At 50.8% G+C, this 17,128-nt stretch overlaps 1 protein-coding gene and 1 long non-coding RNA gene across 7 annotated transcripts in view; both read left to right on the top strand.

Moving 5' to 3' along the window:
* Positions 1-16,035, top strand: part of DAG1 (dystroglycan 1) — a 53,536-nt gene extending 37,501 nt beyond the window's left edge. For all 6 annotated transcript variants that reach the window (XM_055805480.1, XM_055805477.1, XM_055805476.1 and 3 more), the window contains one exon: positions 13,159-16,035. In XM_055805480.1, coding sequence (XP_055661455.1) covers positions 13,159-15,567 — 2,409 coding nt within the window. In that variant the 3' untranslated portion in view covers positions 15,568-16,035. The remainder of the gene's footprint in view (positions 1-13,158) is intronic.
* Positions 108-5,840, top strand: LOC114013286 (uncharacterized). The gene is made up of 2 exons (XR_003556181.2): positions 108-2,161; positions 5,568-5,840. It is a non-coding gene; the product is annotated as an uncharacterized LOC114013286 (long non-coding RNA).
* Positions 16,036-17,128: the final 1,093 nt, after the last annotated feature.

Raw genomic sequence — 17,128 nt, 5'->3', positions numbered from 1 at the left:
AGGAGATGTTGCTTCTGGATCTGTGGAGCCCCGGATTCCCTGGAACTGCTGCTCTGAGGCTCAGGGAGTTTGCTTTGCTGTGGTAACAAAACACTGCTAGACAAAAAGACCTTGTTCTGCCAGCAGGGTTCTGGGCTGCCTTTGACACAGTCTCTCCTGACCTCATCCCAAAGTCCTCTTGGGAAAGATGAGAGGCTTTCTCTTTATCTGACTTATTCTCATGCCACTGGCACAGTAGACATCTAAAAACTGAGTTTTGGAATTGGTCCTGAGCACAAGAAAATGTCAGAATAGCCCAGAGGAGAGTAAGCACACTGCTGGATGCATGCTTGCTCATCTTTAGTCCTTTGCTGGGAGTGTGCTGAGAAGTTGTCTTCTCAGCATCTCCTTGCTTGGATCATGTGGAGTTCAGAAAATTCTGTTCTTAAAAAACAAAATTACTGTCCAATCTTGGGAATCTCTTTCAAAGAGCTAAACTGAAATATAGTTTTAAAAATCTGTTTTTAGAAAAATTATGAAAAGACAACCTTCTGGTATGTCTCAGAAGATCAGAGGGAGATGGGGAGCAAGTCAGGAGAAAGCCTGACATCTCAGCTTCTCCTTGAAGGAGGTTTGGTTTAGCTCTGTGCACTGTCACACAATTATCTCAATCCAGAGACGTGATCTTGCTGGCTCCAGCAAGGGCGCTGGGACCGCGATGTGCCAGTGGTAGGCAGGAAATCTGAAGAATGCATCTGTTACCAACAGGCGGTCAGATGGGGAGGAGGAGAGCAGTGGGTGAGCCCCTGGCTAGGGGACTCGGAGAAGGAGACAGGCTGGTTTCAGAGCAAAGGCTGTGACATTTAATTGACTGTGGCCAAGGAGACTGGCTTGGACCCGAGGCAGTGGTGCCTGCCCTGCTTTAACCACAGCCTGTTTTCTGAGCACGGGGCACCTGTACAGCATTGGGCTGGGAGAGTCCAGGTGGGTGCGGTGAGCCCAAGATCTTGTGTTTGGGAAATGATAACTTTGGTTTGGGATTTTGCATCAGAGTGGCTCATTGTGGTGTTGTCTAATAGCTACTTTGATGGCAAGAATAATTTTCAGGTTTTGTATAACACTGCAGCTTCCTCTGTCTCCTTTTCCTGGCACAAAAATCATCTGTAATTGCTCTAGTAGCTGCAGGAAAATCCTGATGGATTATTTCCACCCCAGCTGATAGCTTCGAACAGTACCTCTGCCACTTTGGTGTTGAGGCATGTTTGTTAACCAACAGCTGCTTGAAGAACCTCAAATGGACGGGGCTGGAGCAGGACCCAACAGTTGCTGGTTGTGTGTAGTTCAGCAAATGCTGGGAGCAATTTTCACGCTCGTCCGTGGGCTTGTCCCAAGTACATGTTGCATCTGTTTGCCTTGAAATTGATTTTAGAAGTGCAGCAGGCTCTATGGCACTGGTTAGCAGCCTCACGTAGCTGGTGTATCTGGAATGTCTCTCCCTTGCAGAGAAAGTGTGTTGGCTGCAGAGCACAGCCAGCCTTTGTTATGGGGATTTGATTCCTGGCTAGCGAGAACTAAGAACTGCGTAGGCAACTTTGGGTGCTAGGGTGCATTTTTGTTTTACGGGAAAGTTTCAGGGCAAGTTGCTCTGGTCTTTTTCTCATGCCTTGCATTTCTCAGCAGGAGCAGTAAGAGGGTAATACTTCTGGACCTTGCTAACTGATGTGCTTAAACCCTAATAAGAAAGAATAAGGGCTGTGGCCTTTGAGGTGAAACAGTGGGTCAATTTACAGTGAGATGTTGCTGCCTGTACTTAGTCCCCTTACATTTTGAAGAAATCAGCTATAATTTCATTTTTTTAACAAAAAAAAAAAAAAGGTTGACAGTTGATGTCCCCAAACTCCCAGGAGCTTCCCATCTGGAGCTTGAAGAAGGTGTGATTCCCTCATTTCTAGATAATTCCTGCTGATTATCTCTGTTTGTTATCATGGTGGGGATCGCCTTGAAACTGCTTCTCAGATCCTCTCCTTGCTTGTTAGCAGATTCCAGCTGGCTGTAGACAAAATACTTTTCTCTGCAAACTTGGTTGTGGGATGGAAACAACGCCAGGCATCTGCAGCATGGCGGAGGAGTGCCTCGCAGGCACGCACTCCTGCACAGATATGTGGGCTCTGTGCGTAATCAGGTATGTGCTCCTGGGAGCAGTCACCAGTGTTTCCCTGCCACCCCCAAGCTGCTTAAGAACAGGTGAGACTTCATAGTCAAGTACAAAAGCAAGTTTATTCTAATGCACTCAAGCTGCAAAGGTGGGCACATAGAAAGAAGTAAAAAAACTACCTCGTGTCTTAATTTCAGCATCTTGTTTCCATGTTGCTCAGAGCCAGCTGCCAGCAAGGCTTTGTGGCTGCTGTAACTCATCGCTGGCAGTTAGAAACCCCCTTCCCCTGTGCCTTGTCTTAATGTCTAAGGCATTAATGTGTCCTCTGAAGGACAGCTGCAGCTTGCAGGTATTTCAGCTGTTGAATTTGGTGGCAGTTCGCTCCAGATGCTGTCCTCTAGCTTTCTCACTACAGCAAAGCTTCTCACTGCAAGATTGCTCTCCTGGTGTCTGAAGGTGTCTCGAAATGAGAACTCTTTGCTGCACCTTGATAAAAGGGTTAACAGCAGCTTGGCACCTTGCAGCCCTTCCTGACACATTTGACACCAAAACCTTTGCTTTTTCACAAGAGTGGAGTTAAAACATCCAGTCTGCACATATCGTGCAACCCCCTTGCCGTGCAGGCAGGTAGTGCGAGGGTGTGCGGGTTCCCGCTGGCTCCTGGCAGGTGCTGGCTGGGAGCAGGATAGCCATGGGCACTGGTGCTGGTACCCTCAGCATGATCAGTCATTGCCCCGTTTCCACTGAAGACTGTGTGGAGTGACCCATTACCTTTCAGCTGTGTCCTGTTGTTGAGCAGATCACACTCAGGCCAATGACCTGGTGGATTTCCTGTTCCTGCCGCTTCCATTTGATGCTGCTCCAGAATTTGGCTGCTCTGATTAAAAATGCAGCTTCTAGCCTAAATTTGGAGATGGCTAGAAATATTTATATGTGCTGCCCTTTAGCTTAAATCGATTCTACCTTCATAATATTTACTTCCTTTATGTATTTATAAGTGACAGGCATATTCCCCTGTTTTGATTTTATTAGGTTAAGCAAGCCAGCCTCTGTAGTCTTTTTCATAAAACAAGCTCTCTTTTCCTCTCATCTTTGCAGCTGTCTTCTGCACCTCTTCCAGCTTGAGTTTATTTTTCTTATGTTTGCATGACCACAGCTGTACAAAATAATCTAGATGAAACTTTACCAGAGCCTTGTATAAAGGCATCAAAACTTCCTTTTCTCTTCTATAAATAACGTTATTTGATATATCTTACAATCATTTTTTTTCCATATCTGCTTTGCTTTGGCTCAGACGTCTTGCCGTCAGCTGGAATATCCAGGTCTGTAGTTTTTTCTGCTTCCAGTTGTTGAGGTCCCAGAAGGCATTAGGTGAGGGGCACAACTGTTGATTTTGCAGTGAGGTCTGCTAGTCCTGTCTCTAAGGCTGTCCCGTTTTTTCTTGTATGAAAACCTTAGTGTCCCATTGCTGTCCAGGTGATGATGCAAGTAATCAGGTGAAGACAGTGGCACTAATGCTGACTCTGTCCATCCACATTTGGGATGGTGGCTGTTGCAGTAAGTGTGGTGCTCTGCTCACCACACTGGTGATGATACCCTGCCACAAAATGGGAAAGCTGACACTGGCCTTAGTCCATGAAAGAAAACCCACACAAAGCGGGGCATTTATGTGGTGATTGCCTCCGTCCTGCATGCAGGATGTTGATCTGACTTGGTGCAGAAACTGCTGTAGAAAGCATCTGGTGTCTCCCAAGACACCAGTTAGAGAGAAGGTCTTCCTGACTCTGAGCTGTGGGCTAGAGGCTGCGATGGTGTTTCTCTGTGCTGGGTGCAGTAAACAGGAGACACCTGGGTTGCAAATGCCTCTCCAGAAACACCGGGCACTGCCCATGGGTCTGAGTATTAAATACAGTCACAGAGTGGTGTGGCTGTGGCAGTACCTGCATTTTTCCCTTTGTGATGCAGGGATAAATCCAGTTCCCTCTAATAAAGTGTATCCACAAGGTATTTGAGCCCTTGCACAGTCCGATATCCTAAATGCGTACACCTACAGTACACAAAGACATGCAGTTTAATGGCTTTTGTGTAAAGGTGGGTCTATAAAGTATGCTGGAAGGAGAGAAACTTCTGGTGTACGCTGCTTCTCAAGGCACATCCTGTGCGAGCAGGTGATTTGCTGTGTCTTCCTTGAAGATAATGTAAAGTTGCTGACCTGCCTTCATCCTGCTAGCCTACATCCTTCATCCTACCTTCAGGCATGGGAGGGATCCCACGGAGCAGATCTGCTGTAGGTTCAATAGCTGGTGCTAAGGAGAAGCTCTCAGGTGAACACAGTTTATGTTCTTGGCTGTGTCTTGACTCCTGATTATTTTTAGTTTTGGAGTGCACAGTCTCACCAAGGCTTTGTTGGGATGACAGATAAAACACGTAGTGGAGGCCCCAAGAAGCTGTTGCTGTATGCAAACAGAGCTGGTGGCAAAATGATTAGAACAACTAAATTAACTCACATAGCTGATTTATGCAGTGCAGCTATGCAGCGGGTTTCTGGGGTTATCAAAGCATTGGATATTAATCTCTATGAAAAGGAGTCTTGCTTTCCAAGCAGGAGCCTGGTTTTCCAATAGCTGTTCTATTTGCCATCTGTTGAAGTGGCTTTTATTGAACAGCTTTACTCTCATCAGACTTCGGGGACCTTGTTTGATAAAGAGGATCCATGGAGATTGGGTTGCAGGAGTCCTGACATTGAGTACTTGCTGTCAGGGCTGTGCTGCACGTCTCAGCCCTGCTCCGACCCTGAAGCAAAGGGCTGGATGTCAGCAACCAGCCTGCAGTGCCAGGACACACTCAGTTTCAGGGAGGAAAACCACAAATACTGATTTATTATTTTTTTTTTTCTCTTGAAGTGATCCTTATTTCAGAGAGTTTTAACTGAACGTGAATTTTATTAAACTGTCATTTCTCAAAGGAGGAAGACAAAGCAAAGAACACTCCTGAGGGGCTGTGTCATCAAGTTGGGTATCTTAAAAGGCTCTGTGTCAAAGGATTTAGGCTGTACCTCGTCCCTGGGGTCCCCAGGTTTTTTGGACTTGGGCTAACCAGAAGTTGTAGCAACAGCCACTGTTTACGGGGGAGTGTGTGGGGATAAATGGCAGCGCCTGGAACAGGTCCAGGCAAAGGACAACTTGGGCAGGGCTTTGCTTCCTGCCATGCTGCAACCTTAGCGATAAGATGAGCTGATAAAATTTCTGCTGGGGGGCTGAGGGGGGGCCTCTTCTCTTTTTCCTCCAGTGAGACAGTCAGGGAATTTGGCATTTTCAGTACACACTTAGTAACAAGCTCTGAATTCGGAGAAGTGGAAAATGTGACTCAGTCTAATTATAAACTAGCTTTTCAGATGGACTGGGAAGTTCCTTGTTTTGTCCTGCTCTTACAGGTTGTTGCTCTGAGCATCCGGGGAGACTGAGGAATGCAGTGATAAGGAGAATCCTGCGAAGGAGCTGACCTGAGGTTGCAGGATCTGGTTTGCCTTTCCTTGCCACACTTGAATGCCAGCTTTCCAGCAATCTGCTGATGGCAGGAATAAATTGCCGGGGTTGGTTAACTGTGCGGCAGCAGCACTAAACCCCCAGCACTTGGCATCCCTGCTGTGTGGTATTTTTGCTTCCCTTTGGCCTTTCACTTATTAAAAAGTCACGCTGGAAGAAGAGCCCGACTGAACTTTTTTTTTTTAAGCTGTTTGAGGCTTTCCCTGCCCCACACTCACCCCCTAAACAAGGGAGAAAGCGGGGTGTGGGCAGCCCGCGCTGACCCCAGCCCTGGCGCGGGTGGGCTGCGCCTTCCCGCTCCAACAATAAGGCTAAACAAATCCTTCCAAGCTGCTTGCATGGACTGATGAAAGGAGGATTTCTTGGGACACTCAATGTTTTGTAGTGACCTCCCAGTGAAACAGCTGTTGTGTTCCCTTGCCCAGGCAGAGTGGGATGCTGAATAGTGCCCTTATAGCGCAAACAGAGGCGCATCTGGAAAAGAAGCCGTCATGGTAGGAGTATGCGAGGATGGCATGCGCTGGGCGTAGCCGCTCAGCCTGTGCCGCTGCGAAGCCATTTTACCGATCCTGAAGAAGTTGGTGACACAAAGCACTGCTCTTTGGGCAGGCAGGCTGTGTCAGTGCAGCACAGCCCTGTGCTTGCATCTGCAAAGGAGCAGGGTTGCTTTCTGCGCGTGAGGCTTCGCTTGCCCGTTTAATGGCTGGAAAATGCAGATTAGCAGCAGACATGTAAACTTCTCATTTGTATTTTCACAAGCACGTAAAAGCAGAGCAGCTGCTTCAAGTAGCTTTGCCGCCTGGTCCTTCAGGGACTGAAATCTGAACTTGGAAGTTGAGGGCCAGGACCTGTGATACAGCCTCTGCAGCCTTGTTCTCCCTTAGCTTTCTGAGTTGAAAGGTTTGATTTTTCTAAGGCAAACAGCTCCAGTGCACGGAGACACATAGGAAGAACTTTGCAGGGCTTTCACTGGGACCAGCCAAAATGTGGAGTTAATTTAACTGTCCTGACCTACCCTGTGCACAAAGGAAGCACCAATTACCGGCTGTTCCCGTATAGCTTTTGGTCTCTGAACAGAGGTGGTGAGCTCCTGCTGGTAATGAAGGCTTGGGTCACCAAGGCTGATGTACTTCTCAGAGCCAGCGAAGCCTCTGGGCTGTTTTTAGACTTTCAGGGGCAGATGCATCTGCAGGAAATGTCCTGGAGCAGCTTGTTTCTGTCTGTGAGTTCCTGCCCCTTTCGTCCAAGGCATGCAGCAGCTCAGAAGAGCACTGTCTGCTGAGGGTACCCAAAAGCTCTGGCAGGTATCATGATTCCCTCTGTGGGGATGCACATGTGCTGCAATTCCTTTCTGCTCACGATGCCAAGTAAATGTGACTTTCCTTTCTTCAGACTGAGCTTTCCTATAACACAGCACTGTGCAGTGGCACTGTACCTGTGCCCAGTGAGCAGAAGGCTCTGAGAGGTGCCCATCCTCCTTCCACCACTGTTTTCTGGGCCTTGTATTTCTAGACAAGACCTGTCTGATGGCCTAGTTTGCAGTTCTGATGTATTTGAGGAAAGAAGGGGGGATGCAAGACCGAAGGCTCCGTCTCGCATCATCTCTGTTGCAAGCCTCCCTGTCAGGGCTGTTCCTTGGAGTCAAAGACTTACAGCTGTTGTGGTCTGAGGGCTGTCCAGCTCCTGCCTTGAGCCATCGTGTCCCCTAACCAGTGCAGCAGCCTCTGTTGCTGCAGGGCTTGGCTGGCACAGTGGTGCCTGGAGAGCTTGGCTGCATGCACACCCCACGCTTGTGGTCACTGGCTCTGTCTCTGTGTCAGTGGAGAAGAGGAGTGCACCCGATGGACCCACAGGCAGAGCCTCCCTCCCAAAACAAGGACTCTGTCCTCCGACTCGGAGCCTGCAGGGCCCCTGTTCTCATCGCTTCTCTTGGCTCCAGGTAGGCTGTGCCGGCACCACTAATCATTACAATGCCCATGGTTCCAGCAGCACTGGGGCAGATCTGAAACCGATGTCTCTGCCATCATTTGTTTGGCCTGTGCAGGACAAGGCAGCCCGAAAATCCGCTGGCCCATGTATCTGGTTCAGGGCTGAGCCTGCCGGTTGCTTCTGCTGACAAAACCGCCTGGTGCTGCTGCATTAGGAGGGGGTTAAGATGAAGCTTGGGCTTAGGCAAACAGCTTAGGTTTGACTCTTTCTCTGCAGTTATATTTGCATTTGAATGACATTTGAATTTCCATTTTCTTTCCCCTGCCCGCTGGTTAATTGCTTGCAGAAGCCTGAGCGCTGCAGACTGGGTTTGACACCGGTTAGGTCAGTTAGCTTGAGCAGAGTTCAGCTTGCCTTCTGTTCAGATGTAGAGAGGGCTCAGCCAGGGTATTTTTCATTATTGGCCACGTGTGTTGGGGTAATGCTGAAGGAGCAACCCAGAAGGGGAGTCCGTGTCATACACTAAATTGTCATCAGTAATTATACTGCAGATGAAATCCCTGGCATGAGGTCTGTCTCGGCAACAGCTGGACACAGGAAGGGGAAGGGAGTAGTGGGGATCTGGCAGAGCTGCAGCAGTATCCGTGCTCACCCCTGCTCAAAAGGCATCAGGGATGGCTTTGAGACTGATTTGAAAGGGTGCAGGAAGGAGCAGAGTCCCTGGCGGCTGCTGCTGCTGCTGCCCACAGGAAGGTCTGGCAGCAAAGTGTGGGGAGATCCTGCCAGATACCTCCAGGGCTAGGGGGATTTTGTAGTGGTGTGCCAAAAGGAGACCCGTGGCCAGATCCTGCAGTACCTGTCTGCTGGCAAAGCACTCAGTGCCCTTTGGGAGGATTCATCGGGGGCCGGGGGAGGAGGACCGAAGGCTTGGAGGATGAGAGGGCACTCATGTAGGCAAGAATCTGGGTTTTGCCTGAATTCCCTTGGAAGCAGCAGTTTTGCTCGTTTGCTTATCTTTGTCTTGTTGGCTACAGGGCCTTAAGATCTAAGTTTGAAAAAACAAATCAAACCAAACTATCTTCTTTCATGAGCTGACTGCTCTTGGCTGGCCTAAAAATAACAGGCCGTGTATATCTGAAAGGACTTTGTGAACAAGGTCTTCAAAACCAGCCAGACCACTGTATGTATTTAAATTGCAAACATGGCTAATTTTTTTAATGGTCTTCAATACACTGCCAGGCTTGTGTCATCTTTAGCTGATAAGCGTTAATTTACAATTTTGTCAAATAATAGGAAGACAAAGATAGCCTTTTCCTTTTTTTTTTTTTTTCTTGAGCAACGGAAGAGTTATTTTGAAACCAGACCCTTGAGGGAAATGGCAGGGCTTTAAGGCTGATACTTATTGCGTACATAGAAAACCGGGAAACTTTTTACATGAAACTAGAGATCCCAAATCATTAACTATGTGTAGCCTTAACAAATACCCTTTGAAGCAATGTTTGAAAGAAACATGGCTAGAACAGAGTCCAGGGCTGCTCCCTGTTCCCAGTTTCACGCCACCACGAACACAGCAGCGACCGTGACCAGGGCAGACCCATGCCAAGGGCTCTGCTGGTTAGTGTTGATTTAGGAACAAGTATTTTTATTCAGCCCGATAACTGCTTTGATTATCTACTCTAATGTGCTGGGCTCTTCCTTTGTCACAAGAACATGGGTGCATTCTGCTGCCAGGGCAGTAGCAGTGGTTAAAGCAGAGCCGTGGCATTGAACGCCTGTGACTTGTTGCTTCCCCAAAGATTTCTCAGGGGAGACACAGGCATCTTCATGGGTTTCATAGGCATAATACACATAAATGTAGTTTTCTTAATAACCTCTTGCAGAACCCTTAGAAACAGTCCACACCTCGCAGGAGAATACAGCTGAACTAGCTCAGCTCTTTTTAAATCAAGTTTAAGTGGGTTTATAAATGTTTTACAACTGTCACATCCCTGCTAGAACAAGTTGGCCCAGTAGGCAATTGCCTGGCCTGTTTTTGTTTTTCGGGAGAGCCTAGTTTTCAGTGTGAGTGTGTCTAGCTGCAGTTTCATTTTCTAGCGTGGGCCCTTAAGAACATGAGTTCGCATGTTAAACTGTAGGTTCAAATGGTTTTCCAAGCAGAAATATTCAGACTGGCCTGTGCCTCCCTCACCGTCCTTTTTGCACGTGGGGCTGGCCAACTTTCCTGAGTGACTTGGCTATCAAACATAGGAACACACATGATTGAAGAGAGAATCAACTCGTGACATGAGATTAAAGGTAACGCTTGGTGTACGTCTGCTCCTCAAGTCATGCGCCGTGCCCGGGGAGGAGGGAGCAGCAGGAAAGCTCTGTATAGTGGGATCCTGTAATTAAGGGCTTGTGCAGAGTGCACAGAAGGGAAGGATTTGTTCCAAGTGTAGCCTGAAATTACGCATTCAGCATGCATTTAACCACTCACTATTAAAGTTTTTATTCTTCTTGATTGTGTAAGCCTCAATAATACTGTGGCTTTGTCCTGGCTCCTTATGTTTCTGTTCCTAATGGGCACGCAGCCCTGCCCTTCCTCCCAGTGGGCAGGTTAGTGGCTAATTTTGGCACAAGGGAATAGGGTGGCACCATCCAGCTCGTGCTGATGTAAACGCTGGATTGCACTGGGCACTGTCCTGGCATCTCAGTTTTTAGAGAGTGTGATGAAATTACACAGGTTTTGGGTTTGGGTTTTTTTGTTTGTTTTGTTGTTTGTTTTTTTAAAGAAGCACAAGTGCAGGTCAGCCCTTCTTCAGGCTGCGCAGGAGCAGACCCTGCCTTTGTTCTCTCTTTGCAGAGGAGATGCCAAGGAAGGACAATTTGGGCCTTTGTTCCCACAGGAGGGGGGAGGCTCCCCTGCGCCTGTCTCAGGTGGAGAGCTGCTTTTCCTTCGGGCTGGTGGGGGTAAAAGTGGCTTCTGATCTTGCTGCAGGGGGTGGCAAGCAGCAGCCCTGCCTAAACCCACTGTTTGCTGCCAGGCGTGTGGGTAAACAGCAGCACCAAGTGGAAGGATATTCATGTGTCAGTGCCTCGGTGCAGGTGGGATGTGGCGGGGTTCAGGGCCTGTGGGTCAGCTTTCTCCAGCTGGTGTTTAAGCAGGAATCATAACTAAACGCTGGGCTAACAGCTTTAAACTCTGCTGTATAAACTATACCCAGCGCATGTCTCGTGATGTGCTCTCCTGCTTGTCCGGGCTGGCCGAAAGCAGAGCTGATCCTTCACAGGGGAGAGGAATGAGGGTGTTGCCTGTGCGATCATGGCCGAAACCCTCTGCAGCTCTTGCACAAAAGCTTTCTCAAGCTGCTCTCACCAAAAGACTTTGGGGTCCTATGTTAGTTATCCTTGTAGAGCTGCGCGTCCAGACCCTTCAGTGTGCTCAGACCTGTGGGGGGGGTGAAGTCTGTGAGATTCAGCATGCTGCCTGAGCCCTGCCTGCAGCTGCGGGGCCGGGAGAGGTACCCGGCACCCACGGGCTGCCCAGCCCTGCAGCACCAGGCATCGCTCCTCGCCTGTCCATCGCAGGGGCTTTCCCCAGCAGGACATGCAGGTGGGCAGCTCTGGTGAGCCCAGCCCCGTCCCTGCACCCGCTGCTGGGTGCAGGGGTACTCCTGCCAGGCAGGTTTCCTTGCGAAGCTCCTCACTCAGCTTTGTGTTTGGATGAATTATGAAATATGTATGAGCTTTACAGAACTGCAGAGTAACCAAAGCTCCCTTTCAGGAGGAGAGCTGGAGTGCAGCTCTGTGCTGGACTGCAGCACGTCCAGAGCATTGACCAGGCTGCTAAAGGTGGCTCTGTGGGCCCCAAGATTACCTGTTTCCTTGGAGTGTGTAGCAGAGATTCCTCTGGCAAGCTCTGGAAAGCCCAGGCAGGGCACTTTGCAAAAGCCTCCAAGCCCAGGAGGTGGGAACGCTCAAGTTACTCACCCTGGGGTACCTACAGCCCTGGGAAATGTCATAGCCTGTCACCGAGCTGGCAGTGTCACCCCTTCCACCGTGCAGCCCAAGTGGTTCCACTGTGCCTTGCAATCAGCAAACAGCTGTAGCGCAGACAGACAGACATCACTGCTGGGAATGGGGGTTTGGAGGTTTGCATCCACCCTCAGCTACACCCAGAGCAGGAGGCAGGAGACCCCTGCATTCTGGCACGTGTGGCTTTCTCCTGCACAGGGTGGGGAGCACCTTGGTGAGGTGTCAGCTGTGTTGGTGACGTGTTGGAGAGAACCAGGGTCTTTGCATGAGTAAAATGGCCAGGAGACCTGCAGGGTCTGGACTTGGGCTGGCTGGGAAAGTGACCCAAAGCTGGAGGAGGAGGGTGGGCTCAGAAAGGCACAGATGGATAAACTGGAACGAGGAGGGAGCCAGTGAGGTTACTGCAGGCTCGCTCCTCCTCTGGAGCATATAGAAATCCCATCGCTGCGTGTCTTGCCCCTGCTGTTGGGCCGCGCGGTTTGAATGGGAGGCTTGTGCTCTTGGCCCACGCTTCGCTGATCTGCGCCACAAGTCATGTAAAGGAGGGAAAAAAAAAAGCGTTGCCGTTGACCTAAAAGAGGTAGTAAATAATACGCTGGAGTCCTGAGGTACCTACGGCCTGGGCCAAAGCCACCCCTTGTTCGTAGCCTGCAGAAGCACGTTATTATATGAAAGTGAAATCCTTTGTTTTAAGCTAACTGGGCATAAAGCTAGGCTGGCACACCGTCCTGTGTGATGTCCAGCAGTGCCCCAGCCCACGCGCCGTGTCCCTGCCTGCTCATGCTGGCCATCGTGGTGCTGTGCTGACCAGGTGTCAGGTTTGCTCTCCTCCTTCGTCCCCAGCTTGCCATTCTTCAGGCAGTGCAGGAGGATGCCGTGTTTTAAGCAGCTGCATAGCTCCAAGGTTTGCTGCTGCTTGTTGAGAACTGGTGTGCCCGAGCTGGGCAGGGGACCCTGAGCCATGGTTTGCCAGCTTCTGGTCCCTTCGGCTCAGCCTGGCTGCTGCGGGATGAAGCTGAAAGTTATCAGAGAAAACCTCTGTTCTGCTGAGCTGCTGGAGTGGTGGGCTTGCAGGGTGTGGTCAGGTGAGGAAAGGAGCGATGGCAGGGATAGGAGAGGAAGGAGCGAGAAGAGGAGAGTTGCTGGATCAGCTCTGCTGTATGGCGTAACTTCACCCTCAGCTTTGTAGCTGTCCCCAAGACCTGAACTCCCCTTCTGCCCTCAGAGAAGATGCACCACTTGTGCTTAGTACTTGCACAGCGAGTGTTGGAGAGCTACTGCCTGGCAGGCAAGGGATCCGGGCAGGATTTTGTCACCTCCTGTGGCTCCTGAAGCCCTCTGGAACCAGTGCACGCTGCAGAGCTCATCCTTGCCACCACGTGGAGGATGAGACACAGGCTGCCCCACTCTGGCCAGGATGTTCCTTCCCCAGTTGTTGTGCTTCAGAATGTTTTCTCTAATTCTTTAAATTGTTGCTGCTAGAAACTGTCCTAATGCTGTATTTCTAAAAGCACCTTCTGTTTTTTTGTTTGGTAGATCTCCGAAGCTGGGAAGGACTCCTTGCCTTCTTGGTTACACTGGAACACAGACAGCAGCTCCCTGGAAGGGCTGCCCCTTGAGACAGACAAGGGTGTCCACTACATCTCGGTGACCACATTGCAGCCCTTCCCGAACGGGAGCTACGTGCCACAGACCGCAAACGTCTTCTCCATTGAGGTTCACCAAGAAGACCACAACGAGCCTCAGTCGGTGCGACTGGCTGTCCAAGACACGGGTGACACAGCGCCGTTTGTGTGCAGCTCGGAAGAGCCAGTCACTATCCTGACTGTCATTTTGGATGCCGACTTGACAAAAATGACACCAAAGCAGAGGATTGAACTCTTAAATAGAATGAGAAGCTTCTCAGAGGTGGAACTTCATAACATGAAGTTGGTTCCTGTTGTAAATAACAGACTCTTTGACATGTCGGCCTTCATGGCTGGGCCAGGAAATGCAAAGAAGGTGGTGGAAAACGGGGCCTTACTCTCGTGGAAACTGGGGTGTTCTCTGAGCCAAAACAGTGTCCCCAACATCAGCAAGGTGGAGGCTCCAGCTAAGGAAGGAACCATGTCTGCCCGCCTTGGCTACCCTGTTGTTGGCTGGCACATTGCTAACAAGAAACCTCACCTCCCGAAGAGGATGCGGCGGCAGATCAATGCCACCCCTACGCCTTTGACTGCCATTGGGCCACCCACTACTGCCGCACAAGAGCCACCGACCAGGATCGTCCCCACCCCAACATCGCCCGCCATTGCGCCTCCCACAGAGACAACGGCACCCCCCGTCCGGGAGCCCATACCACTCCCAAGGAAGCCTACAGTCACCATCAGAACAAGAGGCCCCATCGTCCAGACACCCACGCTGGGACCGATCCAGCCAACCAGGGTAGCAGAAGGCACTGGCATGGCCTCTGTGCCAATTCGCCCTACAATGCCTGGGTACGTAGAGCCCACAGCAGTGATCACACCACCCACCACTACCACCAAGAAACCGAGAGTCTCCACTCTGAAGCCAGCCACGCCATCTACAACGGATTCCTCCACGGCGACCACGCGAAGGCCTACTCGAAGACCCAAAACACCCCGTCCAACGAAGCCTCCCAGCACAACCAGGTCCCCCATCTCCAAGCTGACAACAGCCTCCCCACCGACCCGTGTACGCACCACAGCTAGTGGGATCCCCCGGCCCTGGGAGCCAAATGAGCCACCCAAGCTGACAAACCACATCGACAGGGTCGACGCATGGGAGGGCACTTACTTTGAGGTTAAAATACCATCAGATACCTTCTATGACAAGGAAGATACCACCACTGACAAACTGCAGCTGACCTTGAAGCTGAAGGAGCAGCAGATGATAGAGGAGAATTCGTGGGTGCAGTTCAACAGCACCAGCCAGCTCATGTACGGCATGCCAGACCACAACCACATCGGGAAGCACGAGTACTTCATGTATGCAACTGACAAAGGCGGGCTTTTTGCTGTGGACGCTTTCGAAATCCATGTCCACAAACGCCCACACGGGGACAAGTCTCCAGTGAAGTTCAAGGCCAGGCTGGAAGGGGACCACAACACGGTGGTGAATGACATCAATAAGAAGATCATGCTGGTGAAGAAGCTGGCTCTGGCATTCGGCGACAGGAACAGCAGCACCATCACGGTGCAGGACATCACCAAAGGCTCCATTGTAGTGGAGTGGACAAACAACACACTGCCCCTGGAGCCCTGCCCCCGGGAGCAGATCCGGACTTTGAGCAAAAAAATTGCGGATGACTCTGGCGGGCCGAGCCCAGCTTTCTCCAATGTCTTGCAGCCCGAGTTCAAGCCTCTAAATGTGTCAGTGGTCGGCTCCGGCAGCTGCAGGCACATCCAGTTCATCCCTGTGACAAAGGATGGACGGGTGATCTCAGAGGCGACGCCGACAGTGGCAGCTGGAAAAGACCCCGAGAAGAGCAGCGAGGATGACGTGTACCTGCACACTGTCATCCCTGCCGTGGTGGTGGCCGCCATCCTCCTCGTGGCTGGCATCATCGCCATGATCTGCTACCGCAAGAAGAGGAAAGGGAAACTGACCATCGAAGACCAGGCCACCTTCATAAAGAAGGGTGTGCCCATCATCTTCGCCGATGAGCTGGATGACTCCAAGCCTCCACCATCCTCCAGCATGCCCCTCATCCTCCAGGAGGAGAAAGCCCCACTGCCCCCCCCAGAGTACCCCAACCAGAGCATGCCAGAGACCACGCCGCTCAACCAGGACACCATTGGGGAGTACACGCCGCTGCGGGACGAGGACCCCAATGCGCCACCCTACCAGCCTCCGCCCCCCTTCACCGCACCCATGGAGGGGAAAGGCTCCCGCCCGAAGAACATGACCCCGTACAGGTCTCCGCCACCCTACGTCCCCCCTTAATGAATGGGAGGCTCTCGGGGGAGAAGGGGCCTCCAGCTCCACACCAGTGCTGTCTGTGGGCCGGCAGCCCCCTCGCCAGCCGGGAACCCGAAACCTTAGCCCGCTCCCCAGCGGCCCTCTCTGGCTGTGCCTGCCACACAGGAGCACTCGTGGGACTTGGGGGGACACTTGTTTTATTTTTGCCTAACAAGCTTTGGTTTTATTTTATTCATAGAAAAAATTCTCGGCTCAAACACGCCTTCCCGCCGGCTGGGCTTTTGGCCGGGGCCGGGGCCGGGGTGGCGGGCAGGGAGGGGGGACGGGACGGGTCGGGTCGGGAGGAGCAGGCAGCACTGGGGTAGCACTCTGGGTCCTCCGCTGTTTGCCTTTAACACTAACTGTACTGTTTTTTCTATTCACGTGTGTCTAGCTACAGGACGTAACATGAAAGGTAGCCTAAAAATAATTAAATTCAAGGGACTTTCTGAAGTCGATGTTTTAAGTTTTTACATTTAATCTGCTGTTTACCTAAACTGGGATGTGTAGTTTTGGGGAGGAGGAGGGCAGCACAGTGCTGCAAGTGAGCTCCAGGGCTGTTGATTCAGGGCTGTTGAGGGGGAGGCCCTCGAGGACAGCCAGCCTCATCTTCTTCCTCCTCCTCCTCTGGGGCATCAGCTTCTTGGTTCAGGGTTTGATTCTTTTATTATTTTTTTTTTAAGCAAAGATATCCTATTTTTCTCACGCATCATAAAATAGTCATCAGTTGAGTCAGACTGGCTTGGGGTACTGATGGCTAAGTGTGGGGGCAGCTGCCCGCACCTCGGGGTGCAGCGCTGTGCTGGGGCAGCTCACAGGAGGGTGAGCCAGGTCCTGTGCCACAACAGTTCCTCTGCTTCCCAGTGAGCGCCAGAGTCAGGGTGGTCTTCTTTTCAGCAAAATCCCTTCCCCGCGAGGTGTTTCAGCAGTGGTGGGCTGTTTGTAGCGTGGTGCCGTCTCTCTGCCTCAACTCCTCCTTGAGAGCAGTGCAGGGATGGCCTCGCCAGTCCAGGCCGCACATCTCCTCCTGGCTGCTCCGTGCCTGGATGCTGTTGGAAAAGATTAAAAGTTTAAAAAATAAATAAAGAAAAGAAAAAAAAAAAAAAAAAAAAGAAAAAAAGCGCCAAGAATAGTTAATAGTCAAACAAAATCAGTAAACTCTCAAATCTAATTTTTTACTAAATTTTTGATACATCCTCCAATTGTTTTATTAAAAAAAGACTTAAAAACCGGTGTACCGCTGCCAGCAGTTTGTATGAGCTTAGCTTCCGAGTGCCAGCTCCCAGGGACCCACTGCCCTGCTTGGGCCCAGCTCGTCTGAGCCGTGGGGCCACCCCTGGCTGCCTTCTGCCCCTTGGCTGCCTCTTCCTTTAGTTCATAGATGTTATTTTTCTCTCCTTCGTGCTAAATCATTTCAAGTGTGGATCCACTTTGTGTTTTCCCTGAGCATTCTTTTAAGGGTCTGTGTGGGAGGAGAAATAACTCCTGTGTGGCAGTGGCGGGGGGCCCAGTGCACCCCAGGGCCATACCCATCCCCTCCCTGGGG

The sequence above is a fragment of the Falco peregrinus genome, chromosome 5, assembly GCF_023634155.1.
Source record: "Falco peregrinus isolate bFalPer1 chromosome 5, bFalPer1.pri, whole genome shotgun sequence".
Classification (NCBI taxonomy): domain Eukaryota; kingdom Metazoa; phylum Chordata; class Aves; order Falconiformes; family Falconidae; genus Falco; species Falco peregrinus.
Note: the sequence above shows the minus strand (reverse complement) of the source record. Positions and strands in the feature narration are given on the sequence as shown.